Source organism: Bactrocera dorsalis, chromosome 2 (genome assembly GCF_023373825.1).
Source record: "Bactrocera dorsalis isolate Fly_Bdor chromosome 2, ASM2337382v1, whole genome shotgun sequence".
Taxonomy (NCBI): Eukaryota; Metazoa; Arthropoda; class Insecta; order Diptera; family Tephritidae; genus Bactrocera; species Bactrocera dorsalis.
In genome coordinates, this window is record NC_064304.1 from 105,020,061 (window position 1) to 105,044,341 (window position 24,281).

Genomic DNA, 24,281 nt, shown 5'->3' on the forward strand with positions numbered 1-24,281 from the left:
TGACTCATGCTGGCATTGAGTCCAACCCAGACCTAGAGGAATTTTTCTGCTGCGTCTGTGCTAAAAGGCTTCTTCCAAACTCCACCCTGATTAGCCCAGTTAGGCGCAATACATACAAGATGATCACTCTTAAAACTTGCTCAGGTCATAAGACACACCGGGAACTGTACCTTAGTGGCCAACAAAGGACCCCTACGGTCCATAGTAGCTGAAACAGGCAGCATGACTTCCATTCTAATCAGTCCGACAAACTCGAATTTTATAATTCAACTGCAACGGACTCCAGAGTAGGATCGGGAATATGAGAAGAAAAGAAACCAAGTTAAACAACCTCTCAGAAGAGTGGTCCCACTACTGAAACCTGGTAAAATCGCCAACAAAGGAGAGTCCTATCTTTCGATATCTCTGTTGTCCCCAGTAGTGAAGACAGTTGAGTCTAGCAAACCACCAGCATGGCTTCCGAAATTTATTTGACGAGATATCTTCATGAAATTTGGCGTGGATTATTGCCCGAGGTAACGGTATAATCTTTGGAAAAATCTATGAGATCGGACCACTATAGCGTATGGTTGCTCTACAAACTGAACGACAAAAATCAAGAGTTGTTGAAGTCTTTTTTTATTTTTGACGTGTATTAAGCTTCGGTGCAACCGAAATTGAAGTATTTTTTTTTTATTTACCGTAATCAGTTGAAAAAGCGCTTATGCAAGCGAAATAACAATGAATTCTAAACTAGTTTTCACTAATAATTTCAATTTTCAAGCTAAATTCTCTATGTGTGTAGCATTTTCACAGTACTGCTCCATATGTAAAATGTAAATATGTACGCACGCAATGCTTAACTACATAATATGTAACAGCGAGTGAAATTCAAGTGACTACATATGCATTCGATGATTACGAAACTATTGTCTAATGCAATTATTTGTGTAGCACGGCTTATTGGATTACTACATATGTAATGCATTAAATAAATATTCGCGTATGTATGTAATCGAGTAGTAAAGTTGCTGCCTAAAAGATACTTGAGATAGTACGACAGTTGAATTTAGTAGCTTGTTAAAGATGAAAATTCAATATTTTGACGTAGAAATTGCAGTTGCAAGTGAGAGAACATTTCTTGCTGTGTGTGTGTGTGTGACCAATTTTTGTTATTTTTTACTTTTTCGCAATTAAAATTATACTAAATTTTTGTGTTGTTGTATTTTCGTGTGTGTATGTGATTTTGAAATACACATAGATTGTACCATACGTACTTAAATGGGGCTGCAATGAGGTCTGGGACTCACTATGTTGCCAATCGTTGCGTTGCTCTTCGCCGCGTGCATTCTCCATCGAACCGGCTAGATAATTGACGCAAGGTGGTGCACCGCGTGGAAACTTCGGATGTCTTCGCAGCTCTTGCAACTCCTGCATTGGCAAGTCTATGCACAGCGTCCAAATGCCACCGTGCATGGGTACGAGGAAAACGGTTTCCCGACGAAAACGATATTCCGCTGCAAATATAAGCGAAAACAATGCGTTAAATACGATAGAAAAGTAAGCTTGAGGTTAGAGCTGATGTCAAGGCTTTTCGAAGGAAAAAATTCCTTTTTCCTGCTTTATATATGATTTATATGATCTCTCTAGTGTGAGACCCAGAGCTTGTGTAGTAGTTAGGAACAATATTGATTACTTCTGTATTTCAGTTTTCCTAACACAGGACCTGGCCGCTGTGCGGGCTAAGGATAACGAAGATGCGGACTTCGTCCTGACAGCGCCTACTTTCCAGGAGGTACACAGACTGCGCCGTCGGAGGCTGTGCAGGCCCTAATGGATTACTGCAGGATGACAAGAGCATATCACTGTAGCTGCCCCCTAAAGATGATCACCGAAGGACACAACTGCCCTTGGTGGTCAAGTTATTATCGGATCAATGGTACGGAAGCTCTTCAACAAGGCCAAGCGTACTGGGAACTGGAAGGAGTACAGAAGCAACCTAATTGCCTACAATAAGGAGATTAGGTCTGCAAAGCAGGAAAATTTCAGAAACTTCTGTGAAAACGTCTCCTCAATACCAGAGGCAGCAAGGGTCCATAGGGCTCTGGCTAAGGGGAAGACATAGTACTAGCCATTAAAAAATATGACGGAACTTATACGACCAGTGCGGAGGAGAGAACTACGGCACTTATGCATTTATTGGAGACAATTAAGGAAGACCAATGTCTACATGTCGTCGAACATAGGTCATCTTGCCTAGATTGGGTAGTCGCAAGGCAATTGTTTACTGCGGGCTCAGTCAGGTGGGCTACGGCTTCATTCTCAAAACTCGGCGGCAGCACTTCTGCAATAGGGAAAGCAGGTTCTACTGCTCTAAACTGTTCAGCCCATTAGAGATAGCTTGTCGCTATGTTATATCTCTGAACTATGGATGGAAGCGAAGGTGATCTTTATACCGAAGGTAGGAAGGAAGTACTACTCACTGGCTAAGTCCTTCAGACCGATTAATCTAACTTCCTTCTAACTAAAGAGTACGGATAAAATCGTTGGCCACGAATGTATCCACATACAATACTCAACTTGAGCGTTCTCATTTACCTTTTTTGTCGGGCTTCAGCATCGCCACTTTATCGTCCAACATCCACTCCAACTGCATACTCGAACGATTTGTGTAGCGATCCAAACTGTTGCGATCCCAAGTGACATGCTCCCAGTGATCAGTCATAATGGCGGCGCAGAGCATTGCCGTCGCGCTAGTGGTCATCAGCAGCGTCACAAACAGAAATAGCACTGGCGGTGGTCCAACACAACAGTTAGAGCAGCAACCCGACGCGCCCGAGCTACTACCCATATCCATAGCCGAATTGAGTGATGTGGGTGTGCCCAGACCGCCGCCAGTGCCGTCACCGTTTTGATTCAGCGCCTTAGCGCAACTGCTATTACGCAACAGTATGCTATTGCTGCGTCTTAAACTCTCAACAGCCGCTGCAGCAGCTGCAGTTGTTGCCGCAGTTGGATCAAATTGAAACGAGGAATTATGCACCACAGCCGACGGATGTTCATAAATGCTGTTATGTCGACTTGGCGCAAAGTAGTAACACGTCGTTTGTGTATTGTTTTTCGTATTATGATTGCTGGGACCGTTGCTAACGCCGAAATTACTGCTGCCACCGGTTGTACCGCCACCAACACCATCGCCGCCGTGCTCATTGATTGCGCTCAGGTCCTCATTGCTTGACGTATACAAAATGGATTGAGCAAATTGATTCGAATAGCAGTTCTGCTTGAAAGCGCTACTGCCGATTTGAAAGTGACTCTGCGGCTGGTGATGGTAGTGATGATTTGCGCCAACCACCGGTTTTGTGCTACCGCCAGACGCCTGCACGTAGAGTGCCTCGTAATCGTAATGGTGTGGATTCCTATAGATTACCGGCCAGGAGCGTGTAGTCTTCGAGTTGTGACTGTAAGTTGTGGTGGCGGCGGCAGCAGCAGCGGCAGCGACAGCTGTGGGCGGTGGTGCCGTTGGTGCAGCCGGTACGCTAGATTGCTGACCGTAAATGTTCGGTGCGTTCGCAACGCCAACTGCAGAGATGATGCTGGCGGCCGATGTGGCAGGCGACAAATCGCCAACGTACTGTGTTGCTGCTGTGGCTAAACCAACACTAGCTGTTGGTGAAACAGACGCGGCGATCGCGGTACTATTGGAGCGCTGCGTTGAGCTGGCGGTGTTTGTATTCGAGGAAGGTGTGTGTGCTGTCGGACTATGACCGTGCGTGATATCGTCGTGAGTCTCCACCAGCGGGGTCAATTCAGTAGGTTGACTTTCCTCACTAGTTTGTGCAAGCAATTTCTCAGCTGTGCTTCTGGTTGGACTCGTCTGTTGTTGCTGATGTGGCTGCTGGGTCGCCTTCTGGCGTTGGAGTAGATTTTTCGTTGGTGCGGCAATTGTTGTCGGTCTAGTTGGCGTTGTTGTGCTGGCGGTCAGTTTCAATGGTGCTGGCAGCTGGCGAACCGACTCTTTGCCGGTGCCGTTGCCAATGCCCGGACCAGCACTGCTGTTGTTGATGGTCGCTTGTGGACTTATGCGCACTTTGCCATTCACATTTGTTGCTATCACAATGGTTGCTGTCGGTACCGCGGTCAATTCATTGAAGTCCTCCTCCTCCACCAGTGTGGCTCCTGATGAATAAATGTTGTTAGTGTGTTTACTGCGTTGTAGAAAAGTTTTACTGTTACTACTATTTTGGCTATGGCTGTTGCTATGGTTAATGCTGTTCTTGCTATTATTATTATTATTGTTGTTGTTGCTGTTGTAATTATAGTTGCTATAGCAGTGGCTATTGCTATTGCTGTTGCTGTTGCCGTGGCTACTCGACTTGGCTCTCGATTTCTTATGTGCTTTCTGTTGTTGCGCTTGTTGTTTATGATTTTCTTTTTGTTTGTGTTGCTGTTGTTGATGATGGTGATGTTGTTGATGTGGCTGATGTGGTTGATGCGGTGGTTGTGTTGCTGATTTTGATGGCTGCTGTTCGCTTGTCTGATGATTGGCATGCGTATGTGTTGTTGTTGTGGTTGCTGTTGTTATGGCCACTGTTGCTGACTGCGGTGTGTTTGTTGTTGATGCTGATGATAATGATGTTGTTGATGCCGTTGAGTATGGCTGTAATTCATGATAATGGCCATCGGTCGGTGAGGTTACGCTCACTTCGGGTACGCAGCGCGTAGTCACTTTGTAGTGACTACCGCCGCCGCCGCCACCCACGCCCAAACCGACCCGTGTCTTTACCAGTCATAAGTCGGTGTCACGTTTCTTGATCTTATTGAGACTCATGTTTTTGAGTCCGGTTGCGGTGGCGGTTATGGTTGCGGCGACTGTTTTTTGTGTTGAGTTTGTGGAAGTGCTCGTGGTTTCGGTAATTTTTGGTGTTGTTTTTGTATTGTTCAACTCAAAAGAAGGAACTGTGCTGTGCGGTCGGCGGGTGTTCGTTAGATATGACAGTTATAGTGTGGTTTATGTGCTCGTACGGCTTGGTCGGTGGTGTTGGTGTGACTGTGTAAATTATGTAAGCGTTTATCAAAATGAGCTTTAATGGGTGAGAATGTTTGTATATATGAGCTTGTCTTGTGTTTGTTGTTGTTTGTGTGTCTATTAACAATAATTGCTTACTATAAGTTATAGTATTATTAAAACAGCTTGTGTTGTGTGCCTAAAAGTGTGCTAACATTTTTTGTAATTTTAAAATTTCGCTCTATGCTGGCAACCCTACGCGGTAAACAGGCTGTGTTCTTATTTTGAATTGTGTGCCTCTATTATAAATTCAATTTTCACTACAAATTACGGTGTTTCCAATAATTTCAAACAAATCTCGTTTAACTGGTGCATTTGTGTGCATGTGTTTGTGTGAAAGTGTGTGGGTGTGTGTTGGTTAGTTTATATATATATATATTTTTTCTTTTCGTTTGCTCAGTTTAAGCTTTTCAACTACTGCGTTTAAGATTATTGTTTGTTAGCATCAAGCTACAAAGTAGAAAGAAATGAAAAAGTAGATAGAAAATTTCAAGTTAGTGATTTGTGAATTCTGTGAAAAATTTTCACACACACTTAACTAGTAAATGAAAAAAAAAAAAAATAAAACCATAAATTTTTATCAAATATTCAAAAATTGTGCAATGTAAAAACAGTTAGTATATATACATTTAATAAATAAAATATAATTGTACTTATATACATACACACATATATGTGTATAAAGAAGTTTAGGAAACGGCAGACTGCGTGCATTGTGTGTTAACTTTCGGTTGTGAATAGAAGACACACATACATATATAAAACATGTTTTCTACTTAAAAAGTATACACAGACACACATACAAGTACATGGCACATTTTATATGAATTGCATTGAGCTTGTGCAGGTTGCATAATTAAGAAACAGTCCACTGAAAGTCTGGCATTCAATTATACTAAAAAGCAAGAAAAAACGATAACTTCGGTAGCACCGTAGCTATAATCCTTTACAAGACTGAAGATATCTCGTCAAACTGAAAAATTTTCCATACAAGCTATTGATTACGTTCGTGGAATTTAGCATGGCAGCTTTATACTATACTTATTCGATATCGACCGTTCCAACAAATTAAAAGCTTATCTATAAAAAAAACGCCGAGTGCAAGTTTTCAGATCATTCATTTAGGGGATCAGTTACTTTGTTGACTACCAGTACCTAGAAAGCAAGTGAATTTATTTGAGCCAATAACGCTTGGTAATTAGTGCAGATTTTAGCATTAACTCGAGTAGGGGAGATTCTTGTTTGATTCAGATTTGGAACCAAAACTTTATTAGCGGGAGTATTCAATTATGACCTATAAAAGCAAAACAACTTCTACTAATAGCACCGGCTAGAAGCTTGTAATGTAACTAAGAGTTTGACTATTTCATGACATTGACATTTGAGAGCTTCGTGCGACAGATCCAATTTTTTTCGTCGCTATTACGTGCTCAAACTTAGAAAAGATTTAGAGACATTACTCCGTCTTGAAAAAAATTATATTTATCTTTTATCAGAAACAAATGACACTGGATGCCAAAATGAATTTGTATACAGAACTTATTATAAAACACTATGGGAAATTAATTGGGAAGGGGAGAGAGCTATTTAAAGTTGCTATGGCCACTGGATGCGACTTCATGTCTACTGGCAAGCCGACTTACTGGCCTTCCGACACTAGAGTTTTACCTGACTTGATCGACTTTTTCATTACACGACAAATATCTAAGACCTTCATAACTATGGAAAATGGATTCGACTTCTGTCCACTCGCCAGTATATGTAAAGCTGAATGGGCATCTAAAAGAAATCGACATACCGCCTTATCTTTCTAATAGACATACGAATTGGGAGTATTTCAAAGTTATGCTCGACAAAAATATTGACTTTAAAGTAAATATAACAACTCAAGATATTTTAGAAGATGAAGTTCATACATTTACGAAGACGGTTTGGAAAAGTAACCCTAATCCGAAACAAAAAAACTTTTATACTAAACACCCATCAGACATTTTAAATCTCTTAAAGAATAACAGAATTAAATAGCGTTAAATAGCGTTAGCGACGAGAAAAATGACTGGAGTGTATTCTAGTAGCAATGAAATAATATTTTAAATTCTATAGACATATACTTTTATTTGTACATACATATTTACATACATATATCCATGCCCATATGTCGAATATATTCCAACAGTAAAAGGCCAGAATGGCATGTAGAGAAATAATCCATCCAATGCGTTTAAACATTTATGTTGCCATAGGGGATCAATTGTTCCACTCGATATGCAATTAAAATGGCACACACTCTTTCAACATGCAAAGATAAATTTGTTTTTTGTACAAATGCAACAAAAGTATCCAGAAGATTCTTCGAAAGCAATGAGTTGCGATGCGGTTGGAAAATTTTGCTTGAACAAATACTCATATATACAGATGGAAATACGTATGTACATGCATATGTATATAGTACTATTGCTGCTTTTAACCACAGATGTTCCTCCTGGCTGCCTAGCTAGGTTGGAGCACTAGTAGTTTGCTGATACAGACAGTGACTTTTATATGAACGAAATCGGCTACCAATCGATTGCTTTAACCAATTTGTGGCTACAGAGCTGTTTAGTACAAAGTAAACGTTATTTTTTCTTCAACTCCGTACCCCCCTAGAGGTATATTAGTTTCTACAGTTGGAGAATTCACTCCTTCACTTCATCTTAGCTATCAACAGCTAATCAGCGTCTTCGTCAACTAGGACTTATCATTAATGTGTATTAAGAGCTTCCAGCTCAGAAAGTATCAATGCGAGAATACCTATAGTTTCTGATACTAAAGGAATGGAAGCTAAACTTTTAAACTTTTCTTTTTTAAAGATACTCAGTATCTAAAAAATTACAAAAATTCAAAAGCAGTTCTCACAATGAGCTTTCACTCTAAATTTGTGCTGAAGTACCTTTAATTACAATTTCACATATTCAACTCGCGTGAATTTGTCCCTGTGGAATCGACGGTGGCACTTGAAGTCATGCTTGAATTAACACTGTTTTATCTAGTAATCGGTCAGGTGGCCAAACACACACTGCTTCAAATAACAGCAAAAGGATTTGACAGAAGTAAGGTAATCTCATCCCAGCGTATGAAGAACTAAGTGGTGTAATGCCACATTACCAAAAGGGTAAACTTCACCAATATGTGCAATATAACCCTAAGCAGTAAGGCTGAATGGAATGATCCTACTCTCGGGCTACTGCCTAGCCATAGTACAATCAAGTTTTATACCAACGGATTGAAAACGTCGGATGAAGTTGGTGTAGAAGGCGCAGGACAACGCATCAAACTCTCCATACCTATGGGAAGTTTTCCGAGCATATTGCAAGCAGAGGTCTTTGCCATAAGTCGGCGCGTAGAGATAAACCTCCAATGCAACTGTCGCAATGAGCGTATAACCATACTTAGCGACTGTCAAGCGACACCAAATCGCTACTGGTGCAGCAGTATAGAGAACGGCCAAACAGTCTCTCGGATTTTAACCAAGTGCACTGAGACCGGCCGCTCCGCAGCATCCATTAACATGGTAGGACCTGGACCCTTCATCGCGGTGGGTTCTCATACCATAAAGGAGAAAGGAAAAAGGAGGAGGTAGGTAGAGGTATTAGCAACAACTCTAAGCCATGCGCCATGCCAAGTTGCTAATGAATGGTGACAATCTCAGCAGGTTTAAATGTGTAATCAATCTCCATAGGCACAAACTCAGGCTACCTGTCGTATTCTACACTGGCTACTTTAACCTCAAGAAGCACTTACATAATGTGGGCCGGTTCTGCGTTAGGGAGCCTTAAAGTTTAACCCTGAAGTAGCATGAGAAGGCTTTAAAGGAGGAAGAGGTATTACCCTGGCTTTAAACCTAGCAAGTTGCAAGAGTATTAAAGGTTCGGTAAAACCCGAACTAAGCCACTCCGTAGTTGTTTGATTTGTAGTTAGATTAATTTCAGTTGGGCCACTCATTGATATAATTCTTCCATGCAAATGCAAATATATCCACAAAGTGGAAAAAAATTTAAGCGATCGAAAAACCAACTCGAATTGGCAATGAGAGAGGGAATATTAAAGTCAGAAATAAGATAAAATTTTCACACCCGAAGAGTGAAATAAAAATAGAATATTTGCTCACGTAACATGTGAATGCCGGTACAAATTGTTGCAAGTGGATTATGCCATTGCATTGGCCTTGGCTTGGCCTAGTTTAATGGCTTACTACGGGCATGACAGACGGTTTTTGTTGCCGACCGGTAGCGGCTGCCATCAGCCTGGAGCAGAGCAACATTGTTGCTACAAATATAAAACTCAATGTACTGGTTGGCAAGTGTAACTCTGTTGCTTGAGTTTAGAACAACCAAATGTTAGACTTTCTGGCATGCAGCAGTTAGAAAAAAGAGACATTTGCCACAAGCGACAAGCGCACATACTCAAACGCAGAACTTTGAAGGTAAACCTAGTTTTGGATGTTTCAATCCCGAAACTGTACAATTAAATGTTTCTTTTCTTCCGGTAGAGTGAAGTCTTTAAATAGCGGTTAATTTCGGTTAATTATTATGGTCTCACGAAACTAACTGAATTTGAACCTCGTTTCGACTTGCATCGAAAAATTTGTTTTCTAAGAAGTCACCACTCTGCAAGGAATGGTAAACCTCTGTGCATATTTCTGCATCTAAACAGTTTCTAATAAAATTTTAGGATCATATTTTGATGTTCGGTAGTTACCATTTTGATGTTTTGGTCGACCACTTTTTGACATTTTTCCGCTAGAAATATTATTACATCAGTGTAAAAATGTTCTGGTTTCATGACGAAAAACTGCGACAATTTTCAGAGGGAGTTCTGTATTGGCCGAAAAAATGGTAGTTCGAAGGTGCAAGGTCAAGGCTTTATGGTGGGTGCATTAACACTTCCCAGTCAAGCTCTCCCAGTTTTTGCCGAGTCATCAAAAATGTGTGTGGTCTAGCATTGTCCTGATGGCAGACGAAGCCCTTTCTACTGATCAGTTTTGGCCGTTTTTTTCAATTGCTTGCTTCAATCTCATCAGTTGTTGACAGTAAAATGTAGAATCAATCGTTCGAACAGGCTGGAGCAGCTCATAGTGGCTCATTCCTTTCCTATACCACCACACACTCAGGATAACCTTTCAAGGCGTCAATACTGGCTTTGCGACCATTTGTTGAGCTTCAACACGCTTTAACCGTGCTCTTTTTCGCACCTTATTATCTTATTTGATCCACTTTTCGTCTACTGTTACTTTTCGCTTCAAAAATGGTTCGATTTCATTTCGTTTCAGCAAAGAATCGCAGATGTTAATTCGGTCTATTAAAATGGTTCACAGACAATTCATATGGTACCCAAATATCGAGCTTCTTTTTATAGCCAGCCTTTTTTAAATGGCTCAAACCCGTTTGATGGTGAATGTTAAGTTCCTTAGCGATGTCATGGCTGCTTATGTGATAGTCCTGTTCAATCTTTTCTATAATTTCATCGACTTTCTCAACGATAGGTCGACCAGAGCGAGGTGCATCTTTCACATCGAAATTTCCAGAACGGAAGCGAGCGAACCATTGTTGTGCTACACGAACTGATACAGCATCGTCTCCGTAAACTTCATAAATTTCATTGGTGGCTTGCGTGGCATTCTTCCCTTTTTTATATAAAAATTTCAAAAAATACTCTCATGCTAGAGTGTTTTCATCCATTCGCATGACATGACTTAGGCAACCTAGCCGCTGTCTCTTAATTTACTGAACTATAGACGACGACATTAATACCTCGTACAGCTCGTCGTTTTATCGACTGCCGTATATGCCGTTGCCAATGCTCGAAAGACCATAAATCTTCTGCAAAACCTTTCTCTAGAATCTTTAAAGCGGGGGATGATGAGTGACTTGTAGAAGTTGGTCTATTTTCGTTGAAAGAAGATTTTGTAGGAGTTTTCCCTAGATCTTCTGAACCTTGCAAGCTAATATCTTTAAAGCATTATTTGTAGAACAAATCTTTAGTTTTAGTTAGAGAAAAGTTTTTATCGAGCAATCATATGATTTAGGTACCTTTTCAAATAACCGTTTACCACCTTCAAGATTTTAGTATGTATGTAGATTTTTGACGGTTTGTTATTCTACATTTATATTCTGACTTAAATATAATAAAGTTTCATTGTTTTTTGTACGGCCACTGCAACATACTCATCTCAGGCACTTGCAGTTGTGGATGTTTCATGACTTTTTCTATTTTCGCAGATACTGTGTGTTTTCATGTTGCACTTCTTAACCTCGCATGCAGTCGACATGGGAATAGTAAAGTGAAATTTTATTTGCCAACAACAGCAATAACAGCTGCAGTGTTATGAAAAACCTCAGCAGTTTGGTGCTAGCAACAAAAACTGTCAGTAATTCCATTCGTCAACGAACAGGGAAACAACAACTTTGTCTGCACAACAGATTTGATTAAATTTTCTAACTTAACCACAAACTACAATTCGAGCATAGTGCTGCCATACGGCTGCAATGTATATGCCATCGAGGATTAGTAAGTATTGTGGTTTGCCTAAAAATTGTTCAAAAATAGAATTGTTTAATTACGGAAATGATATTTTTGTTATTTGAAAAGTTCTTATTTGTCATTTGTCATTGTGGTTCCGACGAATTTGGAACTGAAACGTGGCATTTACTGCAAAATTTTACCATAAAATCCGTCTCGCTTCCCTCCAGGCACTAATAGAGGGCATCTGTGGTCACTTCGTCCATCTCTTCGTTGGGGCATGCGCACAAATTAGCGGTATGTTGAAGAACTGGGGCAGCGGTACCTTCCCAATTAAGGGACCGGACATTCCAGGTGCATGCCGTATTCTTCATTAAAAGGCGGGTCTCTCGTACGAAGTTATTTTCTTCTTTTCATGGGGGGCGTTTTTACGTGGTGGGTTCCGAACCCGCCTGATTCGCCTTCTCACTTTAGCTCGTCTTCAAACAGATATTCTTTGAGAACAACAGAGAACTTTCCTCACTTGCGTGAATTTCATTTATGTAAGAAAAGAAAACAAATTAAAATAAATTGCTTCATGCATATATACTTTTGATGCGACCATACCACACCGATAGTCTGTCCACCTGCCAAATATGAAATTTTCATAAGCCACAAGGACTTTGCGGCAACGTTGAGGACAGCAAGGTTCATGCGGTATTAGCATTAAATTGTGTAATAACCAGAGCGTTAAGCGAAAAATAAGAACGAAAGAAAAATGTGAAAATTATTAGCATAGGTTAGGTAGTCTCCCCTATCATTCATGAACTAAATATTTGTATGCACTTTGATGGTGATTATAATTAACAGCACCACCGACACGTGACATCATTAGAAAGTCGTTGTCGCTGCCATTAGCTAGCCATGAAAAGCCTATACACATACACAAATACTCGCAAGGAATTGCCATTGCAAATGCCGGCGACTGATAGTTCATTGCTTTGTACGCTAATTAACGTACCAACGGCCCCTCCAACTAACTAACTAATGAGCTTTGCTCGTTAAGTTGCCTAACATTTAACTTGGTTGTATTGCTTATGCGCTTAACACATTTTTTGATTTTTACCGGTTGTTATTTCACGGGATTATATGCTTCCATGTTTGCCTGTCTATCTCACTACAGGTGTGGCAGGAAAAGGAGAGATTAAGTTAATATCACGGTCGAAGAGTAGCGTTAGTAACCTGAAATATTAGTAAAAAATGAGGATCAGTCACAATCGTGACGGTCTTTTTGGCACGAGCCTAGCATTGATATGTTGAGTCGATCCACAAAAAATGTTTGCTAGCTCTCTGAAGCCAACACGACGAGTTTGAGCTTCAACTTCCGACTACCAGCCCAAAGCAGTGTCTTTCAAGTAGAGGTGGTTACAATAAGTGCTTCGAAGTGTAGTTTCCTTCATTAATTTCGATGCCAGACTGGTTATACTGAGTGCTGACAAAGTGTCAAAAACCAATAAAGTAGTGTCTAATCAATGCATTCTAGTTTTGGATCTATGCGTTTCTCGTGATCTTAGTAAGAGCTGGCCATTAATCAGTGCCTGCTGTGATCACTGGAGGATCACTTTCAAGTAAACGGTTGCCCATTCTTTTTTGGATAAACTGAACATGTCGCAATCACATCTATAGAACAACACGGAAAAGTAAATTCTATAAAGATAATTCTTTCCGACTGACGAAATGGCAATATGACAAAGTCACAAAAAGAATGGAAAAATTCGCACGGAAATGCTCAGTAGAAATCTATATGATATGCAAAAAGGATATAAAGTATATGGCAACAAAATAATTTTTATGCAAACCACTTTGTGAGCGAATTAGTTCGAGGTGGAAGATGAGTTACTCAGCAATTGAGGCGATGAATATAAATAAAGTAAATCCTTGACCCAATTCGAAATGCAATAGTTCTTCCACACGCTTACAGTAGACATATGTACATACATATGTACGGCTGCTCATATATATGTGCACATAATTTCATGAATATATATTACATTATATCTTTTTGAATTTTTACATTTAAGTATGAAAAATATCGTTCACCACCTTTCGAAACCGCAAGGAGGTAGCAAGTACAGTCAGGCACACCTGCTCTTTGTATGAATGTATGTACAAGTATATGTGTTTGTATGCATGCCTAACTTGAGACAATTTCAACCGCTGCCGGTGCAAGTAAAACCAGACGAAAGCAAGTAAAGACGAGAGCAAACCATCATTGGTGCCAAGTTGTGGCATAAACTTAGTCTCGCTGTTAGTCTCCTTCAACGTCAACAGTTTTGTGTGAAAGTTGCACTAATTGCATTTTAAGTTGTTTGTTTGTTCAAACTTGTTGCCGCTGTTGTTGTTGTCGTTGTCTGTAGTAGTAGTAGTCAAGCGTAGGTGTGTTGACAGAAAATAAACTTATTAAATGTGTGTCACTTAATACAGCGAGCAGCGAACGATGAAAGATCTCACGCACACACACGCCTACACTGACAATTCTAAGTATCAGAGTGCCTCTTCCGGCATTCACTTAAGTTGCGACATATCCAATAACACCATATGTTGCACAAAGTACGTACTACGGTGTCATGTTGCACGATGGACGACAGATTTATACGCGCTTGTGTGCACAGCATCTGTGGCGGCAACGCGTTACTTTGCTGTTTATGCAATTTACTGCCGGCGGCCACACTCTGGGTGTCGCCTCTAAGGGGCTGGCTGATGTTCAACCTAAAATACATATTTGCTCTGATACATATGTGCGTTTGTATGTACATATATGATGCGTGGGTAGAGTGAACTGTATAAATGAAAAGTTTCAATCTGAGCTCACCTAGCAGGCCAAAACGCTCACATCCACTTGCTATAGATTGTAGATATATTTTTGGTTTCTTTTGTTTTTCGTTCGCTATTCAGAGTTTGAATAGTATCTAGGGAGCTTCTAATGATTTATAGGCGAATGCTGTTCCACTTGAAGTTCTAATAATTTTTGAAGACGTAGTTGTAGAGCTAACGAAAAAGAGTTCTGGATCAAGGTTAGAATATTGTCTAGGTTGGTCCGCAAAATTATTTCTGATAGATTCTGCGTGCCAGCTAACTCCTTAACTAGAAATATAGCGTGCATAGCTAAGTAAATCCTTCACTACTTTGGAAGGAATATAGAGCTGCATTTCTGGCAATTCTTGCGCACAGAGCTCAACCAAAGCAGGTAACGGATGGAAAGGCACTCTCAAATAGTATCGAATTCCGTGTAACGGCACTAAATATTATAAGTATGCAGTTAAGAAAACAGTCTTTAGATGGATATAAATCTGAATTTATGGTGATTGTCATCTACGCCGAAATAAATCACATCAGTAATATAATTTTGTGTAAAAAAGATAATAGATCTCGAATACCATCTGGTCAAAACTGACTCGTATTGTTCTTTTTACACTCCACGCGTGAATTGAATGAAAATAGTTTTTTTTTCGGCAAAATCAATTTATTTTATTCAAAATAGTCTCCTTCTGTTTGCTGTATGCTTTTTGCATGGTCCAAAAGCATGACGAACGAGTGTTTTAGCTCGTTGGCCGGTAGATTCATAAAAATGTTTTTTTTTTTATCAATCCAGTTCTAATGGTGGTTTGAGTAATATTATTTCTCCTTGGCTGCTACACTGAAGGCTGAATGCCAATGAAAGCATTTCACCAGCAGATGATGAACCCGATTCCACAATCGATCACGATGGGGCAGACGAGATGGGGACCTCTCCGAGCCGTTCGGTACCAAATGAGGCAACTCCTTCTCGTGCGACTTCTTCAAACTACTCCTGGAGAAAATAATTCGATCTCCAGATCTGAATAGAGATATCATCGGATCTAGCATAAAGAAAAACGAAATATCTCCTGTCATCAAACAATCAGTCGTCGCACTCGCAACTAGGCATCCACGCCACTGTTGACATAACTTCGACGTTTTAGATAATTTTGTCTATCTTGGAATCAGCATCAACGCCAACAACAACGTCAGGTTGCCAACAGGTGCTACTTCGGACTGAGTATGCAACTGAGAAGTAAAGTCCTCTCTCGACGTCCTCTGATTGTTAATCGTCGATTCTCATGCGCCAATTCCTTTATTTTATTGACAGTTGATGGCCGTCCTGGACGTGGTTCGTCGTCAACGCCTTTTCGACGCTCTTTGAATAATCGCTGAAAGTCTTTTCCAACTTTCTAAACAATTCGGCTCTACAAATTTGGTTCTTCGTTGAATAACTTCACTTATTGTAAATATTGTCGAAGACCCTTTATGTACTTAAAAAATACAGGCTTATACTAAATACAAACGATTATTTTGATGTGTGATGTGTTGACACAGATGTCACTCCCAGTCATACCAACCTAAAAAAAAATGTAACGAATGGGGGTTCTATACTACATATTTTCTGCTCACAGTAGTATACAAAAGACAGGCGGATAATGTTAGGTTGAGAAAATTGGTGAATCTTGTCTAATAAGTTTCACCATCAATTTCTATACTTATTATGGCCTGAATTGTTTATAAGAAGACTCTAATATCTACAGACAGGGATTCTGCGTATTGCTATGAGTTCTAAAAGATGTCAATACTACAAAATAATCTAATACAGGATAACTTTAATCCGAAGTTAAAATAATGAAGCGTTCTCATCCCTCTCGTATGATGATATTTTTTTATTAGGTGCTAAACGTTCGTGTTCGTTTTCTATAAAAATACTAATATACTACCTTCCTCTAATTTAGGAGCCTTTTTGGACGAATCCGAGGCGGATTTAATATAACACGCGATGGGAACGATCATAAGATAGCTTTATATGCATTTTTTACAAATAGCTCACAACAAATGGAAAGCAATAACATCATGCAAGATAGCAAAACCGATATGGCCAAAGTACTTATGACAAAAATAGAAACAAGGATTTATTAAATAGGTCCAGCAAGACTTTATATAGACTGCAGGATACAGGAAAGGCTACTGAAAAAACGTCTTCCACGAAATTGAGCGAATAGACAGACTGTAGATCTGGCATGCTTTGGAATGTTCTATTGACCGATGTTGCTGAAGGAAAATGCACAAATTCGTCTCAAGAAGTATTTCGTCCAGCACATCAGTCAGCGGGTTAAATGGTCAGGCAGAAGCGTCTTTCAGTCAGTATAATGAGGCAGAAGAGATAACTTACAAGCATTACATATGTGTTAATAAATAAATAAATCAGCATAAAAGTTCACGTCCTTAAATGCACTAGTTTTATTCGTTGGCTCGTCGTCCGCGTAGCTTACATAAACATACTCCGCTCCGTAGTTGTCAAGAACGCAAAGTATGCGATGCATGGTTTGGTGGTGAACCACTGGTAACCCACTCGTTTGGTTTTCTAGCCGCGCCGTTGCGCAAATAAATTGCAAAGTTTTTGAATTAATTTCGTGGTTATTTCATGCGGCGTAATTAAATGGCGTTACTGGCAGTGCACGCGGAAAGTCGCGCTTAAAGCTCAATGGAGTGTCTAAGGCGTTCCGAGTGAGCGGGGGAAAGAGCAGTTATAGTAGTTAGTATAGTACCCACGCTCAGGGTGGTTATTTGCTAACACTTTTCATTTCCAGCTGCTTAATTAACTTTCATCTTCTGCGAATTGATGCATTTTGTTTTTGAAAGTGGCGGCTACTTTATATGCCATATTTTTATACCCTGAACAGTATGGTGAACAGGCACACAGAAATCCACCTACCGGAAGCCAATGAAAAGGTTTCAGAGGCTTGCTGCCCTGGGCATAACAGGAGTTCAGAACAACTCCAACGGCGGCACTTGGATTGGTAGTAAACTTGCCACCATAGACCTTTCCGCTGAAAGCTGTAAGAACATGATGGGAATACTAACTGGTCACTGTCTGGTGGCGACACACGCCACGTCTAGAGAGGGATACCAGGGGAAGAATAGAGCATCTCTTATGCACTTATCCCACATTGGCAAGACTACGTTGTAAGCATCTGAGGTCTCTACGGTATGATACACTGGAGGAGGTATTGACAGTGAGGCCGCAGAGTCAAGCGGAGGCATCATTAAGGATGACTTAATGGACAAAGTAATTGTACTCTCTCTGTTATCGCAAAGGACCAAAACTGGTCTATGCGTGGCTTATTGGCGTACCAGATTAACCTAACCTTACGTGACCTATATCCCGAACACGTCATAAAGTTTGTAACATCCAAAACGTAACACCGGAGACCTTATAAAATATATATATCTAAATGATAAGTTTGATGAGCTGAGTCGATGTCCATCAGACTGTCCGTCATTTTGTCTGTCTGAATCTTCACGAAATTTTCCTAGGATCATTATCTAAAGCAATAATGCAATCTCCAAAAAAATCGTTCGTATCGAGTCACTACAGCATATAGCTGCCATACAAACTAAATGATCGAAATCAAGTTTTTTCAGGAACCTTTTGCAATTGTATTATGAAGGGTATTTCATATTCGGTACAATCGAAGTTAAAGTTTTTGCTTAAACTTTTCAAAGAAGGAGCAGTTGGTATGAAATAAGAATTCATAAATGCAATGAGTGTGGCAAATTGAGAAATTAACATTGTTGTTATGAAACTTTTGACGCTTGCATAGAGTGACTGAGCAAAGTTTCGTATTTTGCTCACTAATTTTTTTTTAGAGAGTGGTGCTTGAATACAAGAGCAGACTTTGTTTTTAGTGACGGAGGCCACATTCGATTGAAATAACTAAAATCTCCGGATTCGGGAGTTAACCCGGTTAGCAAACGCTTAAACAAGTAGAATATGTTGGAAAATAATACTATATTACTTGTAATCCAAAACCAAAAAAAAAATAAGCTTTTACCTTGGATGTAGTCTTTATTAACTTCTCCCATATTCGTCATGATTTTGATCGGAAGTAGTCAGCCTACTTTATATTAAAAATATATTTTTTCGTGCACCTTTAGCTCGGTAGAAATCTGTTCATCTTTGGTCGATCTTGTAGGTGCTTGCCAGCCTAAGTTTTCATAATTGCGGATACTACTCGTACTATGACCATAATTTAGTTTATGGCATTCCTAAACATAACTCTGAAACGTAACTTGGTAGTATTACTAAATAATTCCCTAAAGTTACTCTAGTTCAGGAATTTAAATTAATTATATATATAACGGGTAATCCAAGTGAAGGTAATTCTTCCAATAGAGTTTTTTTGACAGATCACGTGTGTGTAGTGTCAAGCTGTCATGTTATTTTTGTTCAGTATTTTTTGGCATTTCATTATGGGAGCACTTACGCCTGAACAACATTTACAAATCGTTAATATTTATTACGAAATTTCACGTTCTGTAAAGAATGTATTTCGCGCTCTTCGCTCAACTTATGGTTAACATAATCGGCCTGTTAAGCATACCAATCGCAATACTATTACCCATCTTCAGACTCAGCATTCATTATTTGATAATATTCAACCAAATAGACGTCCAGCGTGCCGTGAAGGCAATATATCGCAGCCGTAGCTCAGAGTGTACAGGAAGCAGGAGTGCAGATACTGTCAAAGTTAGTACACTAAAGCAAACCAAAGCCCCAAAAGTTTTCTGCCCATTGTTTGTAGTCTACCACTTAAATAGTTTGTTGTGTACTTTTTAGCACTGGAGGAAGAGCTAAGTTTTCAATATTTTCTAGAAGCACGCTGTTGGACGTGTTGTAAACTTTGAATGCTATCCGGGTTGTGCTCTCACTGGGACCATTTTTGTTAAGAATAGCTAGATCTCCATCGCCAGATCAACGATCGATAGAAGGTAAGCTACATATGAATTCTCATCTGGGTAAATGAGTTACATTGGAGGATATGACTTTAGTTTTTAAGTTTTTCAAATATCCAAACACTCTTTTGATTTTGAATTTATAAATTATTTATTAAAATAATAATAGTCAGACTAAGGTGACTGGTTAGCATTAACAAGCATATCCCGTCTGGCCAATGGATTTTGAGAATTTTCCTTTTTCGATAGAATCCCAAGCATCATTTATCGTAAAAATTTTGCACAGCCGACTGGTTACTCGTCTTTAGGTCTTATCCAACAAAGAGCAAAAAATAAATTGTGGGTCTTTCCATCCAATTAAATTTCAAAATATTCAGTATAAACTTTCGAGTTTGATATGAGTTTAACGGTATATAAGCGCTGATGCCCAGCAGAGGATTGATTAGAGTTCCCAGCATATACTATATATGCAATTCATTTACTTATGGCGGTTTAGGAGTTATCGAAACTGCTAGTGTAGTTAAAAATGTTTTCTCACAAAACAACAAAAAATATTAAATATTTTTTCACTGATTAAAATATTCTGAGGTATTGGAATAAGTGGTGATTCAGGTGCACTTTAGAACGTTCAACTTAAAAAGGAACCCTTTTGTTAGCGGAAATATGCTCGCGAGTACAATAGTTTAGCAAAATCATCAAAGCTCACGGTAACATCAACAATTTCTTTAAGCACCCAGTACATATACTTAAATAGTGAACAAGCATTGCCACAATATGACGTCAACAGTTTTTTGTTGCTTTTTTATTTTGTTTATTTGGAACTGGCCTTGAACCCACCGAAGCGGACAACAACTCGTCCCAGCCGAATTTCGTAAAGCTTCCTTGTAAACAAACTTCTATACTTACTTCGAAAATATCATAAATTTGCGGATGCTAAAGTAAAGTGACACTTAAGTAAAAAGTCCATAATATGCCTTACATCATCTTTCTTGTGAGCGGCACTTTCTTTGCATTCAACTTGTTTCTATATGTGTGTGTATTGTATTACTACATTGCGGCCGCTTTGTGACCGGCAAAGCAATGATTTTTGCCGTTTGTGTGCACAAAGAAATGTGAAAAAATAAAAATATGTACACAATTCTTAGCGAAAGGAAACGAAAGAAATCAACGCAAATATATTCGCAAGAAATTGGTGAGGAAATTTCCAGTTGACTCTTTGGTGTTGTTGGTTGTCTGCGCGGCTGGTTGACCGCGCCAGTTCGGCGATTAAGGCGGGCGACACAGATACTAAGCACGTGGCTGCCTTTGCCTACACACACACACATACTTATTTGTTTACGTAGCGTTACACTCTGCAGACGCATGTAAGCTTTTGAGCACAATGTCAATGTGTTTTCTGCTGCCAACTGGTGAATGGTGACTCGGCAGGGAGTGCAAAGCGTTAAAGCATGGATAACTGCGTGCATATTGGGGTCAAGAGAAAAAGGTCAATTTCGAAATGCTTTAACAGTGAAAGTGTGTGTATGTGTGTATGAAGTGACTTAGCGCAATGCCGGATATAAGGAGCATGCGACGCAAGCGTATAATATTAATAAACTCGGCGCTGCAATGGGAAATGCTAAACGATTGCGCCTCATAAATGAACAAATTAATATAAAGCAGGCAAACTAATTTCACGAGTGCAGACAAATTGTTTTGAAAAACCAAATCTGCTTAACGACTCAAGGGAGTTCATCAAAAGTACATAATGTCACTGTTCTTGAGTTAAATATTGTGTTTAATAGTCGACAGAGCGTTCATGTCTCTATAGCGGTTTATGGTCTTGTTGTGGGTGTTATAATCCCCCGAAAACCGAAGGTTTTAGTTCAAATAAACTAACATAGATGTGTAGACAAATGCAATACGTGAATGGCACTCTAATTTGCACTTCATTCGAAAATATCTGGATTACCAAGTTGTCGAGCCTAGCTCTGTCAGTCTCTTCTCTACATCATACTTTCGAGGAAGGTATGGATGGGGATGACTCATTGGAGGAGAGGCAATCTGTACTTTTTTGTGGATAGATCAAAACTTGCGGTGAGGATTGATGGAGAAGTAGACTGTCGTTAATTCCTGGTTCAGTTTGCCAGATCATTACAACGCCATCCAAGTGGAAATGGCTGCTAAGGTAGCAGACCCATTGCTTCTGAGCACAGAAGCTTTCAGATTTATGACTATCCGCTCAGAAGGTAGTAGTAGAATGTAGAGATGCTACCTTGAGTTCGTTGCTATAGACTAGTAAAGTGTTGTTTCGACTCGATATTTTTCACAACCGATTACTTTATGACTTAGGTGGCTGAACGCAGTGGGATTTCGAGTTCCAGAGCAAAGCTCTGAAGTGTAGTTGTAGGAGTTGTCAGGGGATATTCCGATCAATCTTATCTGATGCTCGTTGCATAAGCGTCGTCAAAGCTTCTTAATACTTGTTTCTCGAATGACGCGCCATTGTTAGATCAAGGTTTATATTTCTAAATACTCTCATTTTAGGCATCCAGATAAAATAGCGGAATGTACAGGGGACTTTACTGAGCAGTCTCAATGTGACACTCCATCATCTACACACCTCAGCCTAGAGTAAGGTGATTTTGTTGACAATCATTTTAAGATTTTTTCGACACAGATATTTAAGAATCCGATACGACAACAATAACATGTGTAAAAGAAGCTCCAAAAAATTAAAATTATGTAGATCCATGTCACCAACAAAATCGCTTACCTCTCTCTTGAAGAGTTTTATAATTCAATAGGAAATGATAAAACATATAGATGAGTTTTTCAAACGAAAAAGGGTATTCAGTCAGCGTCGCATTGCAATAAATTCTTTATTGAATTCTGTTGTTTGCGCAAAGAAATTTATATTGCGCTAGATATCATATAAAGTCAGTGAAGTATAAAGCTGAATTTTGTTTAAATTTTAAAAAAATATTTTGTCAACTTTGTGATCAAAAACTAAGTTAAGGGGTTGTATGCAGTTAAAAGGCCGAAAAAGCGAATTTTCCAGAATTTTTTCTGAGATTTTGTTAAAATAGTGTTAAATATAATAATTAAATCTAGGCAAAGGCGGTTTCTCAAAAAAAAAATAAATTTTTGCCCAAAAATTCGGATCTTCAATTAATTACTAAAAAATATATTTAAGAAGGTGGTGTTAAAATTGAAACTAATCTGTTTAGCCGTTTTCGATTAATGTTGGTCACCGACTTTGAAAATCTATTTTGAGAAAAACAAACACGTTTAAAGTTTGGAATGCACTTCCATTTGCTCTGAAAACGTCTTTTCAAATTTGCGTGTAACATAAAAAAATATTCACCGGAACGATTTGAAATTTTCTGTATGCATTCTTAAATATATGTATGTACATTAAGAAATTAAAATAAAAAATTGATTTTTTTTTAAATCTCACTGTATGTAACCCCTTAAGCAAATTGCGCGCGCTTAATTCATATTAAAATTGTTATTTATAGCTTAACCCTAATTACACTAACCTTGAGGCTATTTTTGCACAGTTGAGTTTATTTTAGATTATTTCGAACGAGACGTCATCAGGTATCATTTTCCACGTCGCTCATATGCCACGTATATCATAATACCATTGTTACTCATTCGCCATTTATGTTTACCATTCGGTCTTATTGCTTCGTGGAATATGGTTTAAGCATCTACGAAAATATACATATGAGTGTAAAGTATGGCATGTGGAGCGTTACTCATACGCCAAGCCGAATTGGTAAAACCCACGAGTACAATTCATGTTGCTCATACGCCAAGTACGACTACTAAACCAACTATATTGACTACGTTGCTCATACGTATTGTATGACTTCAGTTAAGGTCAAGTAGTTGGTTGTATGTGTATGTATGCGGCATACCAACTTTATATCAATGCCAATAGTTTCAATACTCATACATACAAACACACAAGTACAAAAATGTACGAGCGTATATGCTAATGTGCACAGCATCACACATGATTAGTTTATAAAAGAGCAACAACTACATGACTAAGCTCGGAATGATGGCATATAAAGCCATTCTAGGTGAGCACACAACGATGCTAGGTACTAAGTTAACTCTGTTTAGGCGTACACCGTGCTCCAAAGGTCCTGTTGACCTTGTGCATGCCGCCAGCAGCAAAGCGAGAGCACCAACACACATACATACTTATATCATAGGTTTGCTTATATTTTTACGGCTCTCGATGTAGCGTTCAAGTGTGCTCTGGCGGTATGTTTTTAATTGAGTTTGCGGCGGCGCTCATTTATCGCATTTCACCGCTTTGACAAGTCAAGTGGGACAAATTATTTGTTTGTGTTAGACTTTTGTTTGTTTTACATTTACATACATGAAGGCGCATGAATGTTTGTTCACACAGTCTCGCGGCTGTTTATATGCACGTGTGAGCGTGCTTATAAAGAAATGTGTACTTAGTGACATGTGTGTATGTGTGTATAGTTGCTACATGTTCACATGTGTCAGTGGTTATGTTGTTGGCTGTTTTTCGGTTGAATTATAGCGACCCTTTGGCGCTGAAGCACATAATTGACATTTAACGCCAGCGGCTGCTGTGAATGCAAACAGCTGTAATTAGTTAAATGCTGCTAATTACATTAGATATTTAAGTGCTAATATATGTGTAGTTGTAGCGTTTGCCGTTAGATATTATTATTAAATCAATCTATAGAGTTTTAATACCTTTTTTTTGTAAGAGAAGTCTTTGTTCGTATTAAAATTGTGGGACTAAATTTAGAACTCGTTAATTTAAAAATTGTGAAATCACGTAAATTACCCTTATTAATTACAAATTTTGGCATCTGATCACTTAAGACATTTATTATAATTTTAAGTAGTGTTGCCATGTTTTTCAAAATTTAAATTTGATTAAATGAATTATTAACATAATTTTAAGAACATATATTTTTAA

The 24,281-nt window shown here is 39.1% G+C and overlaps 2 protein-coding genes across 10 annotated transcripts in view; both read right to left on the bottom strand.

Moving 5' to 3' along the window:
• LOC105222487 (uncharacterized) overlaps positions 1-24,281 on the bottom strand; it is a 66,431-nt gene that overhangs the window by 10,215 nt on the left and 31,935 nt on the right. The window contains exons 1-2 of one of the 9 annotated variants that reach the window (XM_029548778.2): positions 2,578-4,763; positions 1,290-1,496 (exon numbers count right to left, since the gene is read on the bottom strand). The exons of the other annotated variants lie outside the window; for them this stretch is intronic. Coding sequence (XP_029404638.1) covers positions 1,290-1,496; positions 2,578-2,836 — 466 coding nt within the window. The 5' untranslated portion in view covers positions 2,837-4,763. Of the gene's footprint in view, positions 1-1,289; positions 1,497-2,577; positions 4,764-24,281 lie in introns of those variants that run through there. 9 annotated transcript variants of the gene reach the window in all.
• LOC125776178 (G-box-binding factor-like) lies at positions 2,904-9,028 on the bottom strand. Its single transcript, XM_049447082.1, has 3 exons — positions 8,915-9,028; positions 2,960-4,759; positions 2,904-2,912 (listed from the first exon to the last, which is right to left on the bottom strand). Exons 1-3 carry the CDS (start codon positions 9,026-9,028, stop codon positions 2,904-2,906), a joined length of 1,923 nt encoding a protein of 640 aa, XP_049303039.1.

Coding starts and splice junctions, on each gene's coding strand:
- LOC125776178 (XM_049447082.1), bottom strand. CDS start 9,028: ATGAGTGGCCCAACTGAAATTAATCTAACTACAAATCAAACAACTACG. Junction 4,760..8,914: donor TTGCTAGGTTTAAAGCCAGG/GTAATACCTCTT, acceptor TGACTGGTAAAG/ACACGGGTCGGTTTGGGCGT.